The sequence below is a fragment of the Carcharhinus amblyrhynchos genome, chromosome 7 (genome assembly GCF_965287045.1).
Source record: "Carcharhinus amblyrhynchos chromosome 7, sCarAmb.v2.hapA, whole genome shotgun sequence".
In the NCBI taxonomy this organism is placed as follows: Eukaryota; Metazoa; Chordata; class Chondrichthyes; order Carcharhiniformes; family Carcharhinidae; genus Carcharhinus; species Carcharhinus amblyrhynchos.
Genome location: NC_137330.1, coordinates 118,600,852 through 118,622,357, shown reverse-complemented (window position 1 = coordinate 118,622,357; position 21,506 = coordinate 118,600,852). Strand labels below are relative to the sequence as shown.

Here is a 21,506-nt window from a genome sequence, read left to right as displayed (position 1 = left end):
GTTGGCACAAACTGTGTAATGTAACCAATGACTGCCTACAGTCATCACTTTTACCTGTTTCTGCCTCTTTGAATTTTCTTCCTCGAATTCTGGTATGCTTCCAAATATCTATTTTCCTTACTCTCACCTGTTCTCATCTTTTCCTCCATTTTACTCAACTTTTCTTGCCTTTTCTCTTTTTGCCTCTCTTTCACTTCCTCTCGTTGCTTGCTTTCCATTTCCTTCCTTTCTCACTTCCTAGGAATTGCAAGCAATGAACATGATGAGGTATTGGCCAGGGTATCCTGAGGACCCTGAATGTGTTTAGACAGCACATCTATACTATAAACAAACACCAAACAATAGTAAAGACCTTAATGAAGACGTGCCATAAAATATATAAGGGTTAGGATGAGAATGGGCAGGAAAAGGGGAGGCAATGTCTTAGTGGTATTATCACTAAACTATTAATCCAGAAATTCAGCTAATGTGCTGGGGACCTAGGTTTGAATCCCGCCTTGGCAGATGGTGAAATCTGAATTCAATAAAAAATATCAAGAGTCCATTGATGACCATGAAACCATCGTCAGAAAAACTCATCTGAGTCACTAATGTGAATTTATGGAAGGAAATCTGCCTCCCTTACCTGGTCTGGCCTACATGTGACTCCAGAACCAGAGAAGTGTAGCTGACTCTCAACTGCCCTTAGGCAACCTGGGATGGGTAATAAATGCTAGCCCAGCCAGTGATGCCTGTATCCCACAGATGAATTGAAAAAACCCTCAATTGATCAAATAAAACACAGCGTTAAGACTATAACTTGTGCATTTGAAAAAATGGCTACTCCAAATGTTTATTAATATTGTTTTCTTAATTCTTTTGCCATTTCCTTTTAAAAACCTTCTCAATCCCGAAGATCATTGCTTGTTCCACAATTCACGTCAGGTGTGTCTAGACTGTTTTTAGCGAATGACTCATGGCACATTAGCTGAGTCAAGTCCTGTTCTCACTAGCCCACCAACATCTGTGTACTTTACAGCAGGACAGCAATCAGGAATTAGAACCCAATCAACTTTTAGCTCCACTCACTATAGGGGGTACATAAGAACATAAGAAATAGGAGCAGGAGTAGGCCATCTAGCCCTTCGAGCCTGCCCCGCCATTCAATAAGATCTGTCGTGGCTCAGTTCCACATTCCCACCCTCTCCCCATAACCCTTAATCCCCTCTCTTATCAAAAACCCATCAAATTGCTTCTTAAAAATATTTAGCGAGGTAGCCTCCACCACTTCAACAGGCAGAGAATTCCAGAGATTCACCACCCTTTGAGTGAAGAAATTCTTCCTCAACTCCGTTCTAAACCGCCCCCCCTTTATCTTGAGGCTGTGTCCCCTAGTCCTACTGTCCTTTCTGAGCGGGAAGAGTCTCTCCACCTCTATCCTATCCATCCCATTCATCATCTTATACGTCTCAATGAGATCTCCCCTCATTCTTCTAAACGCTAACGAGTACAAGCCTAGTTTATTCAGCCTCTCCTCATAGCTCAACCCCCTCAACTCCGGCATCAGCCTAGTAAACCTCCTCTGCACTCCCTCCAAGGCCAAAATATCCTTGCATAAGTACGGCGCCCAAAACTGCACACACTACTCCAGCTGCGGCCTCACCAATGCCCTATACAGCTGCAGCAAGACCTCCCTACTTTTATATTCAATCCCCCTCGCTATGATGGGGTAAACTGTAGCAGCCGGAACCCTTTCCTCGCCAAGGATCAGTAATTTAGTAATTTGGGGGATTGAACCAGCGACCTTCTGATGTGCAATGTTCAATGTGGGCAATTCCTACCAAATGGTGAATGAACTGAGTGTTAAAGCTACTGGACGAATTGTTGTAGGCTGCTTCTAACAGTAGAAGTCGTCTCGAACAGAAGTGAGGTGGCCAAGATCCAGGAATACTCAGCATGTATAGAGAAATGACCAAAAGTCAATCATCTAAAATAATGCAGCTCACCACTGCATCCATTCACCTGACCTGAGGGGCCTGCAGGGCTGTCAGAGGTACATTGAATGAATTCCAGCACCCAGTGATAGATCCAAGACTTGGTTGGAAATGACACGCCATGTCCAGTCTTTCACTGGGAGCATGCTATGTGTGGGATAGAGAAAATAATCTCAAAATTAGGCTGAGCTATCAATTCAAAATGACTTTAAGAGTTAGAACCCATTGTTGATCAGAAACAGTACAAGGTTGGTAGAAGAGAAAGAAAGATGGATCAAAGACACCTACACGTTTGACGTTTTTCCTCTCCGCTGCTGACTTGGCTAATGAGAGGCGGATCATGTACATTAGCAAGCCAGGAATGCGCAGCAGATCCATGGCATTCCCGATGAATGCAGAAGCAATCACATAGTTCACAAAGAAAGCACCGTTATCGGGGAGAAAGACGCACCTAGAATAGAAAATACAACGCTGTACTTCATGTCTGCTGAGATCAAATTCTGGTTAACATCATTACCTGGAGTGGATTACTGTTGTAAAACACTGCAGTGGACATGAATCAAAGCAAAGTTGTAATATTTTGATTAGCTTTGTTAGCTAAATATCAAAATAACACTGGCATGATTGCAGGCAGATCAAACATTTAGTGGCTCAGATTGAGAGTAGAATTGGCACTTGTAAAGCTCACTGGAACATGTAATATATACACTCAATACATTAGTCTCTTTAGGGAAAGATTTGCAGTTCCATTCTTTATAATAGCCCCACCCAGAGTTTCATCAGCTAAATACACAAAAACTGAAGACTAATTGTGTTTTGGATCCCTTTGCTGAATTGTCTTAATCTTGGGTGTGTAAGCACTGTCTCTCATTGCTGCATCTAGCATTCCTTTAACTGTCTCTCCAATGCCCCTAACTCAAGTGCCATGGAAGTATTCAAAGATCAGGCAAGGTGCCATAGAAATGCATGTTCTTTCTATTGTGCTGGCAGCATCTGTAGAAAGAAAAACAATGTTAACGCTTCTGATGAAATGTCAGCAACCTGAAACATTAACTGCTTCACCCACCACAGATGCTGCCCGACTTGTTGCTTATTTCCAGAATGTTTTGGTTATTTTCATTTCAGATCTCCAGTATCCACAGCATCTTGCGTTTGTCTTCCTAATATGTCTATCTTAAATGTGAGTTTTATTAGTTATAATTCAGCTCCTGGCTAATGCTATTATAAATTAAATTTATTGTTCACATCTTTATTAACGGCTCCCATTTTTAACTGGCGGGGTATCCTCTGGCCTTCTCGTGGTATCTTTTTCACAGTGGGATGGTGTACACTGTTGGCCAGAGCCTGCCGCTGTCAATACGGGTTTTCCATTGCCTGCACTCCACAGCACCAGGAACCCTGTGGTGGGGGTGCACCATCAGGGGGCCCAGAAGATCCTGCCAATGTGAACAGCCAAAAAGGGAAAGTTCTGACCAACATCTTGCGCTGATGGTTTCTCTTGATCTCCACATTATTCCACATCCCCCCACCTCAACAGCCTTAATCTTGCTGTTTGATCCAGTGTGCAGAAGATCACAAGTGCTCTAATTCTGTATTTGTTTCTCTATCATAGCCTTATACTCATGTCTGTGTATATACCAAAGGAGGGAGGGAAAAGATGGGACAGATGAACGAGTGAACAATAACACTAGTCAACAATACTGAGAAGATTTGTTAAATACTCACTCAAATCTAACAGTGGCTTCTTCCAGAAATTTTTTGTCAAACAGCCAGCGGAAAAATAAATCCAGACTGGAACAGAAATAAGAACAGCTTGAGAGAGCAATCTAGAATCATAGATTGGTTACAGCACAGGAGATCATTTGGTCCATCATGTCTGTGATGGCTCTTTGAAGGAGCAATTCAAATGTCACAATCTACCTTGACTCCCTATCTTTTTCCCCTCAGCCCTGTATGTTCTTCCTTTTCAGATAATAACCCAATTCTCATTTGAACGTCTCAATTGGGACTACCTTCGCCACACTGTCAGCTCCTAATAATTTGCTTCTGGAAAATTTTGTTGCCATTGCTTCTTTTGTCAATTACCTTATTAAATCTGTGCCCTCTGCTTTGCGATTGTGCCAATGGAAACCATTTTCTCCCTATCTATTCTGCACAGATATCTCCACCGAATAAGATGTAATGGGATGGATAGGATAGAGGTGGAAAGACTCTTCCCGCTCAAAAAAGACAGTAGGACTAGGGGGCACAGCCTCAAGATAAAGGGGGGGCGGTTCAGAACGGAGTTGAGGAGGAACTTCTTCACTCAAAGGGTGGTGAATCTCTGGAATTCTCTGCCCGTTGAAGTGGTGGAGGCTGCCTCGCTAAATATTTTTAAGAAGCGGGTTGATGGGTTTTTGATAAGAGAAGGGATTAAGGGTTATGGGGAGAGGGCGGGAAAGTGGAACTGAGCCACGACAGATCAGCCATGATCTTATTGAATGGCGGGGCAGGCTCGAAGGGCCAGATGGCCTACTTCTGCTCCTATTTCTTATGTTCTTATGTTCTTATGAATCTCTTCTCAACATTGATATCCAAAGGAAACAGTCCCAACTTCTCTAAACTTCCTACGTAACTGAAATGCCTCACGTTAAGGACCATTCTCGTAAATCTTTCCTGTGCCTTCTCTAATGCCTTCACATTCCTCTTAATGTGTGGTGCCCAGAACTGAATGCAATGCTCCAGTTGAGACTATACCAGTGTTGTATACAGGCTTAACGTAACTTCCTTGTGTTTGTGCTACATGGCTCTTTGGCAAAACCCAGGATGCTGTATGCTTTAACAACTGGTCTCAGCCCATCCTGCCACCTTCAGTGATTTATGCACATATACCCCTAGGTCCCTATGCCCCTGCACCCCCTTTAGATTTGTACCTTTTATTTTATATTGTCTTTGCATGTTCTCCCAATCAAAAAATCAAATCACTTTGCACATCTCTTCATAAAATTTCATGTCCATCCATTTCACTAATTTGTCTATGTCCTTTTTGAAGGTCTACACAATCCTCCTCAATTCACAATGCTGCCAAGTTTCATATCATCTGCAAATTTTGAAATGGTGTCATGCATACCAAAGCACAAGTCATTAATACATCAGGGAAGGCAGGGGTTCGAGTACCAATCTTGAGGAACAGCACTACAAATCTCTTCCAGAGCAGAAAAATGACCATTAACTGTTTCCTGTCACAGTTAATTTTGTATCTATGTTGCTCCTGTTCCTCTTATTCCATGCATTCAGCTTTGTTGTGCAGCACTTCATCAAGTGTCTTTTGGAAGTTCATGTACATAACATCAACAGCCTTGCCCTCATCAACCCTCTCTTTACCTCAAAGAGAAACAGAAAATGCTGGAAAATCTCAATAGGTCTGACAGCATCTGAGGAGAGAGAATAGAGCCAACATTTCGAATCAGGATGACCCTTAAGCAGAGCCTCTCTTCACCTCACCTGTTTGTTAAAACTATTAAGACAGGACCAGCTTAGTATTTACTCTGGTTGCACAATTCACCTTAGTCACTTTTAATGTTCTTCCCAATGCATTTTCCTGCTTACCGCTCTCAGAAAATTAGCTTTAAACTTGATGCTCTTTTGCACTTGAACGGTTTCACGTTTTTGAACACTCCCAATTTCTAGTTCCAGAACCTGTTCTACAGTTTTTGCTAAAATATGGACCACAGTGTTATGACATTAAACAGATGTTGCAAAAGGTTTCAGATTTGGAAATAGGATTCAGATTCCAGTCTCTGGGAGATGTCAGATAACTAAATTAAGTTTAAAGAATTCACTGACACTCATTTTAAAAACAACCAAGGCACTTGAGTAGCATCTAGGAAAAACTTGAGTTCCACAGCTTTGAATACAAATATACACCCCCCCTTCACAGTCTAACTCAAGCAGCCCGGGGTATTTTTTTTACTGGGTTGATCAGTTCCTACGAAGGTGGGGGAATACTCATTACAGCTCGAGGATACCTGGATTCAAGGTGGGAGAAGAGTATGACAAAGTATGTTTGGATCCATTGAATGTTGTGGAATAGGCACCACTGACCACATCGTCATAGTAAATCACAGGAACATAGAAACGAGAAGCAGGAGTAGGCCATTCGGCCCTTTGAGCCTGCTCCATTCATTTTGATCATAGCATTCAATATCCTGATCTCCCCCATATTCCTTGATTCCCTATAGCCCCAAAAGAGATATCTAATCTCTTCTTGAAATCAGGCAACGTTTTGGTCTCAACTACATGCTGTGGTAGTGAATTCCACACATTTCTCCTCACCTCAGTTCCAAAAGGTTTACCCCTTATCCTCAAATTATGACCCCTAGTTCTGGACTCAGTAAGATGTCTCACAACACCAAGTTAAGTCCAACAGGTTTATTTGGCAGTACAAACTTTCAGAGTGCTGCTTGAGCTACCAAATAAACCTGTTGGACTATAACCTGGCTTTGAGAGGCTTCTTACTGTGCCCACTCCAATCCAACACCAGTATCTCCACATCATAGTTCTGGACTCCCCCACCATTGGTAACATTTTTTCTGAATCTACACTGTCTAACCCTGTTAAAATTTTATAAGTTCCTATGAGATCCCTTCTCACTCTTTTAAATTGCAGTGAGTATAATCCTAACCGACTTAGTCTCTCCTTATATATCAACGCTGTCATCTCAGGAATCGGCCTGGTAAACCTTCAGCTCCTTTAAACAGATGTACATTGGGCTTTTGTTTTAAAGAGCAAAGAGGGTTAATCTTGAGATGCTTATGCTGATATTAAACGGCCGACACACCTGGGTGAGTGCCCAAGAAACACAAACACTAAAGCAGCGACATCAGGATAAGTTTGTACTGTCTTTCTCCATTCTTTGTATCTGCCCCATCAAAGTGTTGTCATTGCTTCCACAGTGACCAAATACATACTACACTTGTACGCAGAGAATTGTGGCATCGCCTTCTGTAGTGTCTTTTTAAACACAAGTAGTAACTCACCTGCTGAGACCCAGAGATGGTAGAATTAAAACCATGAATATAAGGAAGGTGTAGCATTTGTGCATTGTGGTTCGATTTTCCCCCGATCTGAAAAAGACATTGCAATAATTAAACCCAAGCAAAATTGGTAGGTCTCTTGTAACTGTAGCACACTCACCTCAAGTCGGAAAGTTTTGGGTTCAGGTATCACACCCAGAGTCCAATGGTATTGTGGCAGCAATTGTGGAAAGTTGGGAGTCATTCCATTATTCCTTTCATAAACCATATAATTAATAACACTTTATTTACCATAAATACTTGGGTGAATGGCTGAACAATTAAGTTGGCTGTGGTACAGTGCTGGCTGAATTTGATGAGTTCCAGTCCATATCCCAGGATGAAATGTCAGAGGCCAGCTGATCCTCACTAAACAAGGCAGGCCTGCAGCTTTAACATTAGGGAAAAAGGAGAGAGTGGGGCTGCTGTCCCTCAGTCGAAGGGCACTCAAGAGCTGTTCACCAATCTGAGTGGCTGGCAGCTTCTAACAGTCCCAGCTGTGGCAGAACTCAGTAATGCTGTGGCTGCAAGGACGACATCGACCCGGACTGGGAAGGATGGGGGGATTCTAGATAGGTTGGTTTTTTAGGGGTGGGAGTGATGACAGCAAGTTTGAGGTCAGGTGGGGGGGAGGGGGGTGAAGCATCATGTTGAGGGAGTAGGGGTATCCCTGATGCACATAAAGGTGTCCTCCCAAAGGAGGTACCACCCCCTCTCTTCCTGCCTTAGAAGCAATTTGCTTAAAAGAATGGCCTGCCCACTTTCACTTGTTTGCTTATTTCATGGCATGAGCAGCAGATTGATTCAATTAATGCAGTAACAAGCTGAATTGACAGTTAATTAATTATATTAACATGGCAGGTGAGCTCCAGATTTCAGAACCCACTCAATAGGGGATGACCCCCCCCCTCCCCAACAACACACACAAAGTTTGGCCAATAGAAAAAAATCCATCCAAGTGCCATTAAGCTTGACAGGAAATATGAGCTGCCAAAGATATATCTGCTGTCTCAAAGTTGTGTAACAGTTATCAAAATGTACAGGAAATACTGAATTAATCTTCTTCAGGTGACTATCCAATGACTTAAGTACCTCTGTTGACTGTGTGGTGTCTGCACGGGGTTCCTCCGGATGCTCCAGTTTCCTCCCACCGCCCAAAGATGTGTGGGTTAGGTGGATTGGTCATGTTAAATTGTCCTATGGTGTCAGGGGGATTAGCAGGCTAAACATGTGGGGTTACAGTGATAGGGCCTGGTAGGATTGTTGCTGGTGCTGACCAAATGGCCTCCCTCTGCACTGTAGGAACGCTATGATTCTTAGCTGGCTCCTTCCCGAGCATAACATCCTTTAAATGAAACTGCCTCCTGCCCCAGTGTGATACCCATTATATGCAACTGCTTTTTAAAAACCATGTAATAACCTCTTTGGTGTATTGAGTTCAAGCACAATTCATACTGTGTATTTTGGACACAAATATGATTCTTTAGACTAATACATTCTTCACCCCTTAAGATGCTAAAATTAGAATACATTTACTTTTTGCCTGTTGTTCACAATAAACTCTGTGGGTATTACCTCCCACCTCTTTCAACACAAGGATCTCAAACAAAATGATACTAAATTGAAAGTTGCCACCCAGCTCACCTGAAACATGAGCATTGATCAGATAACCTGAGCTGGATGAGCAAAAAACAAGTTATCCTGGTGACAGCCTGAGTCACTTCATGGGTTGGGCGACAGAAAGCTACAGATCAGCCATTACGATGCAGATCACTTCAGGAATAAAAATTCAGCTTCACGTGAACGTACGAATTAGGATCAGAAGTAGGCCACTCAGCCCCTCAAATCTGTTTCGCCATTCAATATCATGGCTGATCTGATTGCAACTCAACCCCACATTCCTGCCTAACCCCAATAACCTTTGTCAATTCCCCTTGTTAACCAAGGATTTCTCTAGCTTAGCCTTAAAAATATTCAAAGTCTCTGCTTCTGCTGTGTTTTGAGGAAGAGAATTCCATAGACAGTCACTCAAAAAACTCCACATCTGTCTTAAATGAGCAAGCCCTTATTTTTAAGCTTTGACCCCCTAGTTCTAGATTTTCCCAAAAAAGGAAACATCCTCTTTACATTCACCCTGTCAAGACACCTCAGGATCGTAAAGGCTTCAATCAAGTTGCCTCTTTAAACTCAGCTGGATACAAACCTAACCCCCTCCAACCTTTCCTCATAATACGTCACGACCATTCCTGGCATTAGTCTAATAAACCTTCTCTGAACTACTTTTAATTCATTTACATCTTTCCTTTAATAAGGAGACCAGTACTGTTCACAATATGGTATTGATATGGTCTCATCAATGCCCTATATAACTGAAGCATAATCTCCCTACTTTTGTAATCAATTTCCTCTAAGTGGGAGTTTCAAATATCTTGGGACTAAAACACTAACAAGATCGAAGTGAATACAGCATAGAGAAGTGCCTGGAATATATTTTACAAAGGTACTGTCTGCATAGTGATACAGATAACCACTGTTAGAGAATTTAAGCATGCACATTTGAAGACACATTATATTGTGTTAAAAGTATACACCTTGACTAAAAAACACACTGCTCTAAGGACAATACAGCTACTGAGCGAAAGGAGAAAGCAACTCTTCTCAACGTGGACTCTAGACAGACCCAGACAAACGAATGAATAGGTCATACATTACACCAGATAAGAGTTGACTAGTAAGCACCATAAGACTGAGAAAGACTCTTGAAGTCCATGAACTCATATAGTCCATGCTGTGAGGGATTAAATGTTATTGTCCAGGGGAAATATCACACCATAATATAATTGGCTCATAACCGTCTGGGGTGAGCAGAGAGGCAGACAAATGGTTTTTGAAAATTGTATAATTGTAATACTGAGAGTAATGTAATTTCAGAGTAACTTGAATCTAACTCAAATTGCTCTTTGGAGTACACTGACCAGGCCTGGACAATAAAGAAATGTCTTAACCAGATTATTGTCTCAGTGTGTGTGTTAGCTGAGCCATAAATTAAGTGAAAGCCAGTTTAATATCTAGCCTCTTAAAAAAAAGCTCCAACATCCTCACAATAAACAATAACATTTTATTAGCTTTCCTAATTACTTGCTGTACTTGCATACAGGCCTTTTGTGATTTGTGCAATTTTGCCCTTCCCCTTTCCAGCATCATGCAAGTCAGTCTGTTGCAGACTGTCATACCCCTACCTCACTCAGAAGGAACGAATATATACAAGAGCTCACAAAATCTGTAATCCATCTTATATAGAGAATACTAAAGCACAATTTTGGTCCTTTTATTTAGGAAAAGGTATAATCACTGGAAGCAGTAGAGTTGGTTTACTAGGATGGACCTGAGTATTGAGGGACTGTCATATAAGAAAAAAATTAAACAGACTGGCTCTGTACTCCTTGAAGTTCAGAAGAATGAGAGGTGATATGATTGAAACAGACAAGATTCTTAGGAGACCAGACAGGATAAAGTTGGTAGGAGGTTTCCATTCATAGAACAGTGTAGGACCAGAGGGCATAGTCGCAGAAAAAGGAAACACTCATTTAAGACAAAATTTAAGAAAGAGAATTCTGAATGAAAGAATAAATTCTATCTGGGGAGCTGTGGAGGCCACGAGCTTAAACATTCTCAAGGTTGAGGTCCAGTAGGGGAATTAAGGGTTACAGAGATAAGGCAGGAAAGTGGACCTGGTGAGTGTTAGGTCAGCCATGATCTTATTAAATGTCAGAGCAGGCTCAAAGAGCCAAATGGCCTACTCCTGCCCCTATTTATGGTTTTACCCAGATGAATCCATCATGAATTTTTCAAGCTGAGTGTGCAGCAGTAGCAGCCACCTCAGACTGCAGGAATCTCTGGATTTGCTATCAGATTGCCCAAATGAACAAAACAGTAAAGCACAGAAATGGGTCCTTTGGCCCAGCATGTCAATGCCGACACAGATGCCTCTCTAATATTTTCTTGCCTCTGCATGGTCCCTATCCCTCTATTCCCCACGTATTCATGCATCTATCCAGATGCCGCTTGAACGTTAATGTAGGATCTGCTTTCATCACCACCTCTAGCAGCACGTTCCAGGCATTCACCACCCTGTGCGGAAAACTTGCCCCTTACATCTCTTTTAAAATGCCCCCCCCACCTCTCTTTCAACCTATGCCCCCGAGTAATTGACCCTTCAACCTGGGAAAAAGACTGACTATCCACTCTAGCCAAGCCTGTCATAATCTTGTAAACCTCTATCAGGTTGCCCCTCATCCTCCAACGCTCCAATGAAAACAATTCAAGTTTGTTCAACCTTTCTTCATAGTCCATACCCTCCAAACCAGGCAACATCCTGGTAAATTTCTCTGCACTCTTTTCAATGCATCAACATCCTTCTAGTAGTGTGGTGACCTGAACTGTACACAATTCTCCAAATGTAGCCTAACCAAAGTCTTATACAGCTGCAACATGATTTTCCAATTCCTATACTCAGTGACCTGACTGATGAAGGCCAGCATATCATGCTTCAACTTGACCACCTTATCCACCTGAGTTGCCACCTTCAGGAAGCTGTGGATCTGCAACGCCTAGATCCCCCTATATGCTAATATTTCTAAGGGCTCTACCATTTACTGTATACTTTCCTTCTGCAGTAGGCTTTTCAAATCGCATCGGCTCACATTTGTTCGGCTTAAATTCCACCTGCCATCATCCAGCCCAGGTCTCCAACTGATTTATATCCTGCTCTATCCTTGACAATCGTCCTCACTATCCACTGCTCACCAATTTTTGTATCATCTGCAAATTTACTAATCAAACCACCTACATTTTCCTGCAAATCATTTATATAAGTATCACAAAGGCCCCACCACTGATCCTTGTGGAATACTCTTCCACTGCTACTCTCTGCTTTACATGCCCAAGCCAGTTTTGTATCCATCTTACCATCTCACTTTGGATCCCACATGACCTCACCTGCCATGAGGAACCTTATCAAAGGCTTTACTAAAGTCCATTATACAACATCCACTGCCCTGCCTTAGTCAATTTTTCTTGTCGCTTCCTCAAAGAACTCAATCAAGTTTGAGAGACATGACCTCCCCTTCACAAAACCATGATGTTTATCACTAATAAGCCTATTTATTTCCTTCCAGAAGCGAGTACATCCGTCCCTAAGAATCTTCTCCAATAATTTCCCACCACTAATATAAGGTTCACAGGCCTGTCATTTCCTGGATTGTCTCTTCTGTCCTTCTCAAACAGGGGAACAATGTTAGAAACATTGAAGATAGGAGCAGGAGGCCATTTCACCCTTTGAACCTGCTCTGCCATTCGTTACCATCACAGCTGATCAGCCAACTCAATAGCCTAATCCTACTTTCTCCCCATAACCTTTGAACTCATTTGCCCCATGTGCTACATCCAGCTGTCTCTTGAATACATGTAATATTTTTGCATTAACTATTTCCTGTGGTAATGCATTCCACAGGCTCACCACTCTTTGGCTAAAAAATATCTCCTCACCTCTGTCCTAAATAGTCTATCCCGAATCCTCAGGCTGTGACCCCTGGCTCTGTTCTGGGCTCTCCCATCATCAGGAACATCCTTCCTGCACCTACCCTGTCTAGAATTTTTAAAATCTGAGATGCCTCCTGCATCTACCCCGTTTAGTTACTCTAAAGTCAGTGTACATTGAAGTAAACGGAGCTGCTTGGGATACAGATCCCCTGATCTAATGTGGTAGATCTGAGTGACAGAAACAATAATGAAGGAAAAACAATATTTTAAACATCTACTTTTGCGCTGTTCAGATAGGAACAGCAAGTCGAATGGAAAGGATTTTGCGTGACTTTCCATTCCCCATAGAGAACCTAGTAGAATTCCACTCTGCATCCTGACATACCTCGTGTTTGATGACATTACTTGCATTTAGAAGTCACATCATTTCAAAATGGCAGCAAGTACTTACATAATTTTCGAAGTGCACTAACATTTTGTTTGTAAGCCAGGTCACTAATCATTTAATGGACAGCAAGATCCGGTCAACAATGATTAGATAAATAACCAGTTAATTTGTCTCTCTGTGGGGCATTTATTGGAGGAGCAATGTTGGTTAAAGCATTGGAAAATTGTTTACTCTCCTCTGAATAGTGCCACATCTCAGGGATTATAATCTTCAACTGAGCAGATAGTCAACACCTTGACTTAACATCTGAAAGGATGTTAGTCCCACAGTGCAATGCACCGCAGAATCAACCTGTTCTCAGGCACTGACTTCTTAAATGGATGACAAAGTGCACCAAACAATCTCACAATGATGTAGGCAACGTCAGATTCCAACTCCGAACAGATACTTCAGTCACAAACGGCATGAAGGTTCAAATGCAGCAAGTTAAATAGCATTTTCATAGGCACATGGAAGACAAAATTTCTTAAAAATTGAAGCATCCACAATAGAAATAAAGAATTAAATGAAAATACCTTGTCCAATGTGCTTCAAAAAATCCTGAGTAGTAAACTATGGTTGGGAGGAGTGCTGAGAAAGACCACAGTAGAAGTGTTGGGAAAAACTGTGTAATGATGGGATTCTGCAGAGACAAAATTGATAAGTTTAAGACTTTTGATGCTTGGAGTCAAGAGATTGAAAAGGTCAGAGCTGATCATTGTTTATTACTAATTACCAATTGAGAGAGTGCAAATTCTGACTGTGATCCCATTTGCAAATAAGAACATAAGAAATAGGAGCAGGAGTAGGCCATCTAGCCCTTTGAGCCTGCCCCGCCATTCAATAAGATCATGGCTGATCTGTCGTGGCTCAGTTCCACATTCCCGCCCTCTCCCCATAACCCTTAATCCCCTCTCTTATCAAAAACCCATCAACCTGCATCTTAAAAATATTTAGCGAGGCAGCCTCCATCACTTCAACGGGCAGAGAATTCCAGAGATTCACCACCCTTTGAGTGAAGAAGTTCCTCCTCAACTCCGTTCTAAACCGCGCCCCCCCCCTTATCTTGAGGCTGTGCCCCCTAGTCCTACTGTCTTTTTTGAGTGGGAAGAGTCTCTGCACCTCTATCCTATCCATCCCATTCATCATCTTATACGTCTCAATGAGATCTCCCCTCATTCTTCTAAACTCCAACGAGTACAAGCCTAGTTTATTCAGCCTCTCCTCATAGCTCAACCCCCTCAACTCCGGCATCAGCCTAGTAAACCTCCTCTGCACTCCCTCCAAGGCCAAAATATCTTTGCGCAGGTGCGGCGCCCAAAACTGCACACAGTACTCCAGCTGCGGCCTCACCAATGCCCTATACAGCTGCAGCAAGACCTCCCTACTTTTATAATCAATCCCCCTCGCTATGAAGGCCAGCATCCCATTCGCCTTCCTGACCACCTGCTGCACCTGCAAGCTGGGTTTTTGCAACTCATGCACAAGGACCCCGAGGTCCCTCTGCACCGTTGCCTGCTGCAGTTTTTCGCCCCGTAAGTAATAGTCCTTCCTACCATTCTTCCTACCAAAGTGGACCACCTCACACTTGCCAACATTAAATTCCATTTGCCATTTCCTGGCCCATTCGCCCAGCCTATCTAGATCCTTCTGCAGACTCTCCACACCCTCCGCACAATTTGCCGTTCCCCCAATCTTGGTGTCATCAGCAAATTTCGACACCCTACACTCGGTTCCCTCCTCCAGATCATAAGATCTAAAGGCATGCTCACCCTAAAGCGGCATGATAGCACTGCTGCCTCACAGCGCCAGGGATCTGGGTTCAATTCCAGTCTCGGGTCACTGCCTGTGCAGAGTTTGCACATTCTCCCAGTGTCTGTACGAGTTTCCTCTGGGTGCTCCAGCTCCCCCCCACAATCCAAAGATGTGCGGGTTTGGTTGATTGGCTATGCTAAATTGACACTAGTGTCAGGGGATTAACAGGGCAAATATGTGGGATTAGGGCCTGGATAGGATTGTGGTCAGTGCAGACTCGATGAGCTGAAAGGCCCCTTTCTGTACTGGAGGGATTCTATGACTCTAAGCAGTGGAGAAAAGACAGATGTATGTTACAATAATCACTGGCTCTATTTGTCTTACAGTAAGTCGTTCCTGGACTGTATAGAGAGGGGGACTTTCATCAATTAAAAAGCCATTCACTAGCCAGGGTTTTCTTAGGTCTATGCTACGACAACAGATGAAAGAACACTGCTTGACAATCACCAGGCAAGAGAGAGTTCTCTTCCTCTTGGGGAACACTTTAGCAGTCATGACACACGACGACACAGAGTCGCTGAGCAGAGACTGATAGTCAAGTTCTGCACATGAGGATGGCCTCAACCAGGATCCTGGGTTCATGTCACACTATCTGTAACCCCCACAACTTGCCTGGGCTTGTCTCACTAATTGACCTATCTGTAGGCAATACACATCTCTTTAACCTGGGCTTAACGCTCTCTACACTCACATTGCCTGCACCTTTAAGACATGATTACCTGTGAAGGCTCGCATTCCAATCATTATTTTGTAAACTGAGTTTGAGTTTGTGTCTTTATATGCCTTGTTTGTGAACAGAATTCCCACTTTCCTGATGAAGGAACAGTGCTCTGAAAGCTCGTGGCTTTTGCTACCAAATAAACCTGTTGGACTTTAACCTAGCGTTGAGAGATTCTTATTAATGACAGAAGATAGATGGTGGTTGTAGAGGGTTGTTTTTCAAACGCGGTATGCTTAAGGGATCGGAGCTGGATCCGACGTTATTTGCCATTTATATTAATGACTTGGATGAGAATGTAGGAAGCATGGTTAGTAAGTTTGCAGATGATACCAGAATTGGTGGCATAGTGGATAGTGAAGATTGCAGGTGTGGGCAGATGAACGGAGTTTAATTCAGATAAATGCGAGGTGATGCATTTTGGTAGACTGAACCAGGGCAGGGCTTACTCAGTTAATGGTAGGGCACTGGGGAGAGATATAGAACAAAGCAATTCAAGGATACAGATTCATAGCTCCTGGAAAGTGGAGTCACAGGTGAACAGAGTGGTGAAGAAGTGAAGTGGGATGGCATGTGGTTAGCACTGCTGCTTCATAGCGCCAGGGATCTGGGTTTCATTCCCAGCTTGAGTCACTGTGTGGAGTTTGCACGTTCTCCCTGTGCCTGCATGGTTTTCCTCTGATGGGAAACCAGAGCACCGTTCTGAAAGATGTGACGGTTAGATGCATTGACCTGAACAGGCGCTAGACTGTGGCGGCTCGGGGAATTTCACAGTAACTCCATTGCAGTGTTAATGTAAGCCTTACTTGTGACTAATAAATAAACTTTAAATTTTTTAAACTTGAAAGGCAGCATTCGACATGCTTGGCTTCATTGGTCAGAACACTGAATACAGGAGTTGGGACGTCTTGTTGTACAAGGCATTGCTAAGGCCCCATTTAGAATACTGTGTACAGTTCTGGTCACCCTGTTATAGAAAGGATATTATTAAACTAGAAAAATATGCAGAAAAGATTTACTAAGATGTTACAGGGATTTGATGGATGAATTATGAGGAGAGGCTGGATAGAGTGGGACTCTTTTCCCTGAAGTGTAGGAGCTTAGGGTACAGAGATCTATAAAATCATGAGGGGCATTGATTGGTTAGCTAATCAACAGCTTTTCCCAAAGATGCCTAACACAAGGCATTGGTTTAAGGTGATAGGGAAGAGATACCAGCATAATTAAGGACCCCATGCACCCTGGACATTCTCTATCACCTTCTTCCTTCAAGAAAAAAAATACAAAATTCTGAGGTCCCGTATCAACCGACTCAAGAACAGCTTCTTCCAGGCTGCTGTCAGACTTTTGAATGGACTCACCTTATATTAAGTTGATCTTTCTCTACACCCTAGCTGTGACTGTAACGCTACATTCTGCACTGTCTCCTTTCCTTCCCTATGAACGGTATGTTTTGTCTGTATAGTGCACAAGAAAAACTTTTCACTGTATGTTAATACATGTGACAATAATAAATCAAATCAACTCTGAGGGTGGTTAATGTCTGGAACAAGCTGCCAGAGGTAGTAGTAGAGATGGGTACAATTTTGTCTTTTAAAAAGCATTTAGACAGTTCCATGGGCAAGATGGGAATGAAGGGATACAGGCCAAATTTGGGATTAGCTTAATGGTTTTAAAAAAAGGATGGCATGGACAAGTTGGGCTAAAGGCCTGTTTCCATTCTATCACTATGAAATGGACAGGCTAGTCTGCTCATACCCTTTCTGTATGTTTGAATGCCAGCTATAATGACAAAGCTCAAACCCTCAGTCAGTCAGGAACAGGTTTAGGAGGCTGTAGAAAATAAAAGCAATTCTTTTTAAAGAAAGAACGTCGATATACCAAAAAAAACTTACATTTAAATATTCAACAGGCTTTGTAACATTGAACTTGTCCATTGTGGTAATAATAATAGCAGGAGTGGTCAAGAAGAAGAGTAGGATAAAAAGGACGCAGTTGATGATGAAACAGCGAAGCCACCATGAAATCCCCCTCAGTGACAAGTGCTCCCTGTATAAATAAAAAGATTCTACTTACTATAATTGTACCCCACCGTAATCAGCCACCCCAGCTCGCAACGGATGCTTAACAAGTGAAATACATGGACATAGCAAAGCTGACAGATTTGATCTCTCCCTATTCAACCCAGCAAATTACTGAAAGAAGGAGCAGCAGCAGAGATTTACCGACATTGTTGATGGAGTAGCCACCACAGGAGAACACTGGGCCAACTACCATAGGTCACAAATTTTACAAGATATTTTATGAAACAGAATTCAATTAATTTAAGAATTTTTCATAAGCATCTGGAAAAATGGCTAAAGCCACAAACAAATCAAACTTAACTGGTTCAACAATGATATTCAGGGATAAGATCTGCCATGTTTATACCACCTACCCTATATTCAATGCCAGTTCCCATTACATGGTTACTCTTAATGCCTTTCAAGTGGCCTAGCAAAATGATAAAGCAGCCACGATAATCCCTACCCAGTGCAACAGCCTCATGGATGCAGCTGAAGGTTCAACTCAGCTTTCTCAATACAAAATAAAAACAAATGCAAGAACAAAGAAAAGTACAGCACAGGAACAGGCCCTCTGGCCCTCCAAGCCTGTGCTAATCGTGATGCACTAATTAAATTTAAAAAGCCTTCTGCCCGCATCTCTCTATTCCCTCCCTATTCATGTGCCCATCAAGATGCCTCTTAAATGTTGCTAATGTGCCTGCTTCCACCACTTCCTCTGGGAGCATGTTCCAGGCACCCACCACTCTGCATCAAAAACTTCCCCCATACATCTCCCTTAAACTTTCCCCCTCTCACCTTGAGCCTGTACCCCCTTGTAATTGACACTTCCACCCTGGGAAAAAGCCTCTGACTATTCACCATGTCTTATAATTTTGTAGAACTCTAACAGGTCTTCCTTCAGCCTCTGCCTTTCCAGTGAAAACAATCCTAGTTTATTCCACCTCTCCTCATAGCCAATACCCTCAAGACCAGGCAACATACTATTGTTAATTCATTGAATGTATACGACTAACTACCCAGTGGATAATGTAATTTATAATTTACATTTGAAGGTTACCTGCTATCAAGACCGACAATAACTTACCAGTAAATATTATGGGGATCAGGAGCATAGCTCACACTCCAGTTTGAAGCATGGAGAAACTCACTATTCGAAGATCTCTGGGGCTCCCCACTGAACATACAGCCTTGACACTTGCAGGCATTGAAGTCTCTGAGAATTCTATGGGAATAAAATTAGGTGCAAAAGTAAAGCTAAATCCTCCATGTTAAGTTGGATAATGCATCATTTCAAAAGGCCAGAGCTCTATGCAACGCACACCTCATCATTAAGATTTGGATATTGTTTTTATTCCAATTCAATCCAATCAAGTCCAATTCAGAGTCCCAACAAGTTGAGACAATCCTGATCCAAGCTGACCAGGGCTCTCATCTCCCGTCTTGGACTTGATCTACATGATCCAAGCTGATTGGAGTAGGTGTAGCTCCTCCTTCAAGGCTTGATCTCATTGACATCTTAACCAAAAGGCCGAGATCTCGAATGAAGCTGAAATGTAACCCAATGACTTCAACCAAGCGCAGCATGTCGATACTACACTTGATCTTAACCAAAAGGCTGAGAAGCGATTTGGATATGCTGAAACCAATCTGTCGCTTTAACATTGGGATTTCTACTTGTACTCGCTGAGCTTCAAGTAAACCCACAGATTAATATCTTTTGAATACTTGCTGGGCTAGCAGTAGGAAGCTCATTAATGCTTGTATTAGTAAGCTGCATGGTTAGAGCTGGTTAGTCTCTTTAGCATATCTGAAGTGCCCATAAACCTGCTCTCTTGCAACCTGTACCAAAGCATTCTTTTTGAGCAAGTCACGTGCTTCTACAGGAAAGGGGAGACCATGGCCTAGTGGTATTGTCATTGGGCTATTAATCCAAAAACTTAGCTAATGCTCTGAGGGCCCAGGTTTGAATCCTGCCACAGTGGATGGTGGAATTTGAATTCAATAAAAAAAATCTGGAATTAAGAATCTACTGATGACCATGAAATCATTGCCAGGGTTAAAATCGTGGAATTCCCTCCCTACTGATATTTTGGGTCAACCCACGGCCCGTGGACTGCAGCAATTCAAAGTGGCAGCTCACCAACACCTTCTCAAAGTCAAGTTGGGATGGGCAATAAATGCTGGCCAGCCAGCGAACAATGTCCATGTCCCATGAATAAATTAAAAAAATGGTCAGGAAAACCCATCTGGTTTACTACTGTCCTTTAGGGAAGGAAATCTGCCTTCCTTATCTGGTCTGGCAAGTCACAGCAATGTTGTTGATGCTCAACTACCCTCCAAGGGCAACTAGGGATGGGCAATAAATTCTGGCCAGCCAATGACGCCTATGTGCCACAAATGGATAAAAGAAAGCTTGAAAACACTTCAAATCAGTGGCCTGTTTCGGTGTGATGGCAACGTACTTCTGCACAGACCAAAGCCAAACAACATAAAAATGTTCATAGGAAGCAACATATTCATTTGAACAACATCAACACCACCACTGGATCTCTTCATGCATAGTCTAGGAACTACAGATTCCTGAGTCAACAATATAGAGCCACAAACTGACTGCAGGGTCAAAGACACTGCGTGACACAAACTGCAAGGCACGTGTGGGACAACACAAGGGTTAAGCTGACATCATAAAACCAGAGAATGATCATTTGGCATCAATCTCATGATGCATCTCACCCTTGAGATTTCTGAAAACCTGCCTTATTCCTGCAGATGATGTGTATAAATGCAACTCCACCAGCCAGCTGAGAAAAATCAGACAGGTAACCACATCATAAAATATAGTAGATTTGCTGTGTCAAGTTTCGTTGGCTTCCACTTAGGTTTGGCACCAATAACCATGACATCCTAAGCACAGGGACATTCTAGATGAAGTTTTAGAAAGGTGATGCCATAGCAAGACTGAATTTCAGTAACTTTCTATTAACTATTCAGAACTAATAACCGTTGTCTGAGAGAATAAGGAATACAAGCGAGCGATTATGGGAAGTGATAAAAAATCAAACCTGAGACTTAAACAGGTGCATTCTCCAGTTTCTCGTTAAGTACAATGGATATCATAGAATGGTTACACCAGAGGAGGCCATTCAGCACTCCATGCCTGTGCTAGCACACTGAAGGAGCAATTTACCTACTGCCACTTCCCTGCAAATCTTTCAGATAGTGACCATGTCCTTCCGGAATGCCTCAGTTGACACTGCCTCTACATTCTCCGGGATTGCATTCCAGACACTAACCACTTGCAACATGAAAAAGAATTTCCTCATGTTAATATAGCTTCTTTTGCCAATCTTAAATTCTCTTTTCTACCCTTGCACAAATTAGAACTGTTTCTCCCCATGTACTCTGTCCACAGCCCTCATGATTTCCAATACATCTCAACCTTCTCCAAGGGGAACATTCTCAATTTCTCCAATCTTTCCAAGTAATCATTCCATGGAGGATTTGAAATCTTTCACACATTCACATCCTTCCTAAAGTATGAAGAAGTACATTGAAGATTGAATTTTACAATTCCAGGAGTTTCACCACAGTAGGAGGCTGTTTAGTCCATTGCAGCTCAGCTAGTATGAGCACTCAGCTGAATGCATTTACTGTATTCTCATTTGGTCAACGTCACCTCAATGGAAATTTATATTCTAATCAATGTCATCCATCCAACTTTGGAGATGATGGACTGCAAGTCCAGGATGTATTGAACACCATCTACTGTGGCTGTAAAAGGGTGATTTGAGTGTGGCAGTCCATTCCTCAGCTAGCACAGATGAAAAGCACTGGCCCAAGGTTGATTGATATATTTTTCATCTGGCTGGGCTCTTTTTACCATCTATTTATTTTGTCCTTTTTTTCTCTCCA

The 21,506-nt window shown here is 42.4% G+C and overlaps 1 protein-coding gene across 5 annotated transcripts in view; it reads right to left on the bottom strand.

Annotated features, from left to right (window-relative positions):
- Positions 1–21,506, bottom strand: part of LOC145345236 (mechanosensitive cation channel TMEM63B-like) — a 215,450-nt gene that overhangs the window by 34,802 nt on the left and 159,142 nt on the right. For all 5 annotated transcript variants that reach the window (XM_080193015.1, XM_080193019.1, XM_080193018.1 and 2 more), the window contains 6 exons: positions 18,679–18,816; positions 17,424–17,577; positions 13,532–13,638; positions 6,992–7,078; positions 3,699–3,764; positions 2,262–2,424 (listed from right to left, as the gene is read on the bottom strand). In XM_080193015.1, coding sequence (XP_080049141.1) covers positions 2,262–2,424; positions 3,699–3,764; positions 6,992–7,078; positions 13,532–13,638; positions 17,424–17,577; positions 18,679–18,816 — 715 coding nt within the window. The remainder of the gene's footprint in view (positions 1–2,261; positions 2,425–3,698; positions 3,765–6,991; positions 7,079–13,531; positions 13,639–17,423; positions 17,578–18,678; positions 18,817–21,506) is intronic.